The sequence below is a fragment of the Prenolepis imparis genome, unplaced genomic scaffold (genome assembly GCF_030444845.1).
Source record: "Prenolepis imparis isolate NDT839.2.m4 unplaced genomic scaffold, iyPreImpa1.0 SCAF_11, whole genome shotgun sequence".
Classification (NCBI taxonomy): Eukaryota; Metazoa; Arthropoda; class Insecta; order Hymenoptera; family Formicidae; genus Prenolepis; species Prenolepis imparis.
In genome coordinates this window covers 13,918,730-13,923,101 of record NW_028141169.1, presented here as the reverse complement: position 1 = coordinate 13,923,101, position 4,372 = coordinate 13,918,730, and the positions used below count along the sequence as shown (strand labels likewise).

Genomic DNA, 4,372 nt, shown 5'->3' with positions numbered 1-4,372 from the left:
ACTGCCCGCTTATACATTATTATACAGTGTATAACACAGCGTACACACATGTATAAAAAGAACATGAATAATATACATATTTTACTCCCGAGATAGAGATAATTTCGAACGAACGGGACCCCGAATGGGATATACTGTCGCGTGATTGTCGAGGAAACGAGAGGATATATAAGGGCGCGTAGAGGTGGAGGAAGAAATAATTTTCGCGATATCGCAAAAAGTTAAACGAGGAACAGTCGGCACCTCCAAAGAAGACCTACCTCCCACTGCTCTCACATTTTCACGCGAGTGTGCGAAAAAAACAAAAACGGACGGACGGTGCTCCAGCGAATACACTCTCTTCCCGTAAAAAAAAATGCAATAGCGAACGAAGAAACTGTCAAACTCTGTCCGAAGAGACAGAGACCGACCTGAATATGTCTTCGAATCGTTATCTCGTACTATTTTCGACGAGAGAGTGAGAGAGAGAGAGGGAGAGATAGAAGGAAAGAGAAAGAGAGCGAGAGCTTAAAAATAAAAAAATTAGCAAGAAACATCATCCCTTAGGGTAGCATCTTAGACATCTTCCTCTGGATTTCAGAGAGAGAGAAAAAAAACGTATGCACGACGATGTCGGGTCTACCATGCGAGAGGACGGATGCAGCGATCGAATGTTAAGTTCCCATAATAATGGCAGATAATGTGCACAGAAAGTCGCACAAGCTGTCGTCCGATGGTAATAGCAGGAAGGTATCGAACCCGGTGCACCGCACGACCACGGAGACGATCCGTCTGGGGGAGATTGACAGACTGCACCAGCCGGTCGGTCTGATCAACGCGCCTGTCAACGCGGTGACGCAGGTGACAGGCGGCGGCGGTCAGTGCAATCGGAAGAAGACGTCCTCCTTTCAGATCACCAGCGTCACCGTAGGCTGCCGCATGAGCAATGACGCCGGCGAGGACTCCAACGACGACCTGGACGAGTCCCACACGGAGGACAACTCGGTGGAACACTCCAGGATCACGGATCTTGACCTGGAGACCCCGAGCTACTCCGAGGACACCTTCTCCAAGGAGGAGAACGTGTTCTTCAACACCAGCAACGCCGCCCTCAGCACGGCCCCGGTGATCCCCACCAGCTCCCAGTACGGCCTGGCCATCGTACCCTCCAGCGAGGGTGGCAGTGTCAATAATTCGGTCAACGATAGCAATATCAATACCCTGGACATCACGTCCGTCACGGACAACAACATAATCAATTTGTTATCCAGTAATGTTAAGCAGGACTCTGATCTGCGGGAGGTTCACTCTCATGGGAGGAACGAGAGATTCAAGGTGGTGAAGATCGAGAGTACGGAGCCCTTCAAGAGAGGACGGTGGACCTGCATGGACTATCTGGATCATACTTCAGTCAATCAACCAACGGCGATTGGGACTCCCAAGGTATCCGATCCCAACGAGGTGTGCATATCTTACGGAGTGACGGACAGCGGAATTGTTGTACCAGAAGCTGCGAAGCAATCTGTAGTGACCGATGATAAGGGAATTAGTATTGACGCTAATGGACCGGTGTCGTCTCACCCGGACAAAGTGCATTCCGCACAATCGGTTTCAAGTGCAAATTATGCGGTAAACAATTCGATATCCCCCAATGTACAGCATAATCCTACGCAGACCCAAGCCAATGTGCAGCAGCAGCAGCAACAACCACCTACGCAACAAATTCCGCAATACTTTCCATCTCAGACGCAGCCAATAGTCACTCAGCAGCAGCAACAGCCACCACCGCAGGGTGGTCAAGGATCTACGTTACCCTCCAGCCTGCAGGCAGCTCATCCTAACAGCTTAGGTCAGCCCCAGAGTATGCCGCAGGGCTCTATCCCTATCATAACTCAACCTAGTAATAGCGCAGTGACTTCCCAGCAAAGTATACCTCATTCGAACGAGGAAACATATGTGACAGTGAGCGCCCAGAATCAATCCTTACCGGTGCAGAATATCTGTCAGCCAACTTCGGTTCCCCCGACTTCCCAGACGCCGAACATTCTCGTTACGCAGCATCAGTCGGACGCGACTGTCACCAGCGGCTGTCAGCAGCCTCTGCAGGCACAGAAACCGCAGATCGCCCAGATTTCCGAGTCGCTAACTGCCATACCGGGGATACAGGGCATACAGAATATTCATAAAGTTCCTCAGACGGCGCAGCAGGCCTCGTCGACGATTCATCCTCCAGGTGCATCCGTGCAATCCCAAGTGATCGCACCCACGACCCAGCAAATACCACCGCAAACGTCCAACAGCACCGCTCCGGTGCAGATCACCCAAGTGACAACTGGCTGTCAGAATGTTGTGAGTGGACAACTGCAGCAAGGGAATATTGCATTTCACCAATCTGATCCGGAGCAAGAATCTATCTCTGGTATCGTTGCTAATCCTGCTACCATACAGTCCGCAGACGCAACTCTTCTGGAATCGTCATTGGCTGAAGTGACTCAAGGCAGCGATGAGCATCGTACTCTTGAAGATAATGAAAGGTATTTCTTTTTTTGCAAAGAAATTAATCACAAATCAACATAATCATTTTATATATATATATATATATATATATATATATATTCATTTTTATTTAATATATTATATAATATATTTTTAATTTCTAATAAAATATAATATAATAATAATATCTATTAATATAATATAATATAATATAATATAGTATAATATAATAATATATATTATCTAATATAATATTTTTAATATTAATTTAATTTAATTTGTTAAATATTTATAATACTTAATATACATAATATATATAATATATATATATATATAAAATATTTAAAATTTTGTCTATACATATACTTATATCAATAAATTTATATTGTAGTATGTCGGGGACAAGCGCTGTGGCAATTGATAACAAGATCGAACAAGCTATGGTAAGAGGCTATTATAATCAAACTACTATAATCAACCTATTTACTGCTTGTTAACTTATAAAGTATGATAATAGTTGGAATATATACATTATAATCTTTTCTAGGATCTGGTTAAAAGTCACTTAATGTTCGCGGTACGTGAAGAAGTAGAAGTGCTGAAGGAAAAAATAGCGGAGCTTATGGATCGTATCAATCAATTGGAGGCAGAAAATTCAATATTAAAAGCGCATGCGACTCCAGAAACTTTGACCCAATTAAGCCAATCGACAGCAAAATTACCCCAAAACAGTTCAGGAAGTGGTCAATAGGTAACCGTTGTACATACATAAGTTTCTATCTCTCTCTCGAATACTTTGTCAAGTAAATAATTGATAATATAATTATTGTATATAACTCTTTACGAGATTTTTAGAAATTTATAAATAATGAGATTTATTATATTATATATAAATATATATTAGCATTAGACCTTTTTTTTTAAGTAAATTAAAGATAATGGATTATTTTTTACTATTTCAGTTTACCATATAGGAAAAAATATATTTAAAACTATACAAAAAACTTGAATTTTTTTCTTTTTTAAAATAATAAATCATTTCGAAAATATATATTGTTATAACTCTGTGCAAAAAAAAGTGGAACATATATACACATGTGTATACCAAAAATACTAAGCAGCGCTACAGTGACAGAGTTCACATAATTTTATATTAGAAACATGATTTTCAACGCTAAAAAAAAGTAACAGTACAGCGGAATAAGCAGCTTGACATTCCTAGATTATTTTTCTTATTGTTTTAATGTTTAGTTAATTTAAATTATGAATTTTCAAATAAATACACATACACACAATGTAATTAACAAGATAAAGAGATTAATATTTAATAATATTTTGCGGTATTATTTATATACAACTGTTTACTTGTTAATGATTCTCTAGCTTCTGTGTTGAGACTGAAATACATATTGGTCGAAAATCTTGTCATACTGTTGAATATTATAAATCTCACATTTTATAATCTGATATTCATTTGTAATCTTTTAAGTTTTATATATATATACATACATATACATGTATGTATGTATATAGTAACTATATGTCAACTTTTGTTCAAAAAACACTGTTGATATACATAAAAAAAACCCTGTTTCTCAAAAGAACTTTGTCATTATTTTGTTACATTTTAAAACTGCGTAATAAAAATATTTTTATCACAATGTGAAAATTTTTAGCGAGATTAACAATTTTTATGTGAAAACAATATATGAAAAATAATATAAAAATGTAATTAAAATTATGTAACACAAGTGTGTTAAATTACTATTATTAAATTTATGTACTTTTTCGAATAGAAAACGTGCGAAATGTGTATATAAAGTAAAATTTAAGGTAAGTAAATAAAAGTCCTCGTATAATTTTAGAGAAAACTTTATTTGTTCACTATAAAGAGAGA

General features: G+C 38.4%; 1 protein-coding gene across 2 annotated transcripts; it reads left to right on the top strand.

Annotated features, from left to right (window-relative positions):
• LOC145942677 (uncharacterized) lies at positions 1-4,036 on the top strand. Of its 2 annotated transcripts, XM_083049623.1 has the most exons (4): positions 1-2,513; positions 2,867-2,918; positions 3,023-3,226; positions 3,438-4,036. In XM_083049623.1, exons 1-3 carry the CDS (start codon positions 670-672, stop codon positions 3,224-3,226), a joined length of 2,100 nt encoding a protein of 699 aa, XP_082905749.1. In that variant the 5' UTR covers positions 1-669; the 3' UTR covers positions 3,438-4,036. The 2 variants fall into 2 exon arrangements, with proteins under 2 accessions (XP_082905749.1, XP_082905748.1); XM_083049622.1 differs by lacking the exon at positions 3,438-4,036 and having other exon boundaries at positions 3,023-3,429.
• The last annotated feature ends 336 nt before the right edge of the window (positions 4,037-4,372 follow it).

Coding starts and splice junctions, on each gene's coding strand:
- LOC145942677 (XM_083049623.1), top strand. CDS start 670: ATGGCAGATAATGTGCACAGAAAGTCGCACAAGCTGTCGTCCGATGGT. Junction 2,514..2,866: donor ACTCTTGAAGATAATGAAAG/GTATTTCTTTTT, acceptor TTTATATTGTAG/TATGTCGGGGACAAGCGCTG. Junction 2,919..3,022: donor ACAAGATCGAACAAGCTATG/GTAAGAGGCTAT, acceptor AATCTTTTCTAG/GATCTGGTTAAAAGTCACTT.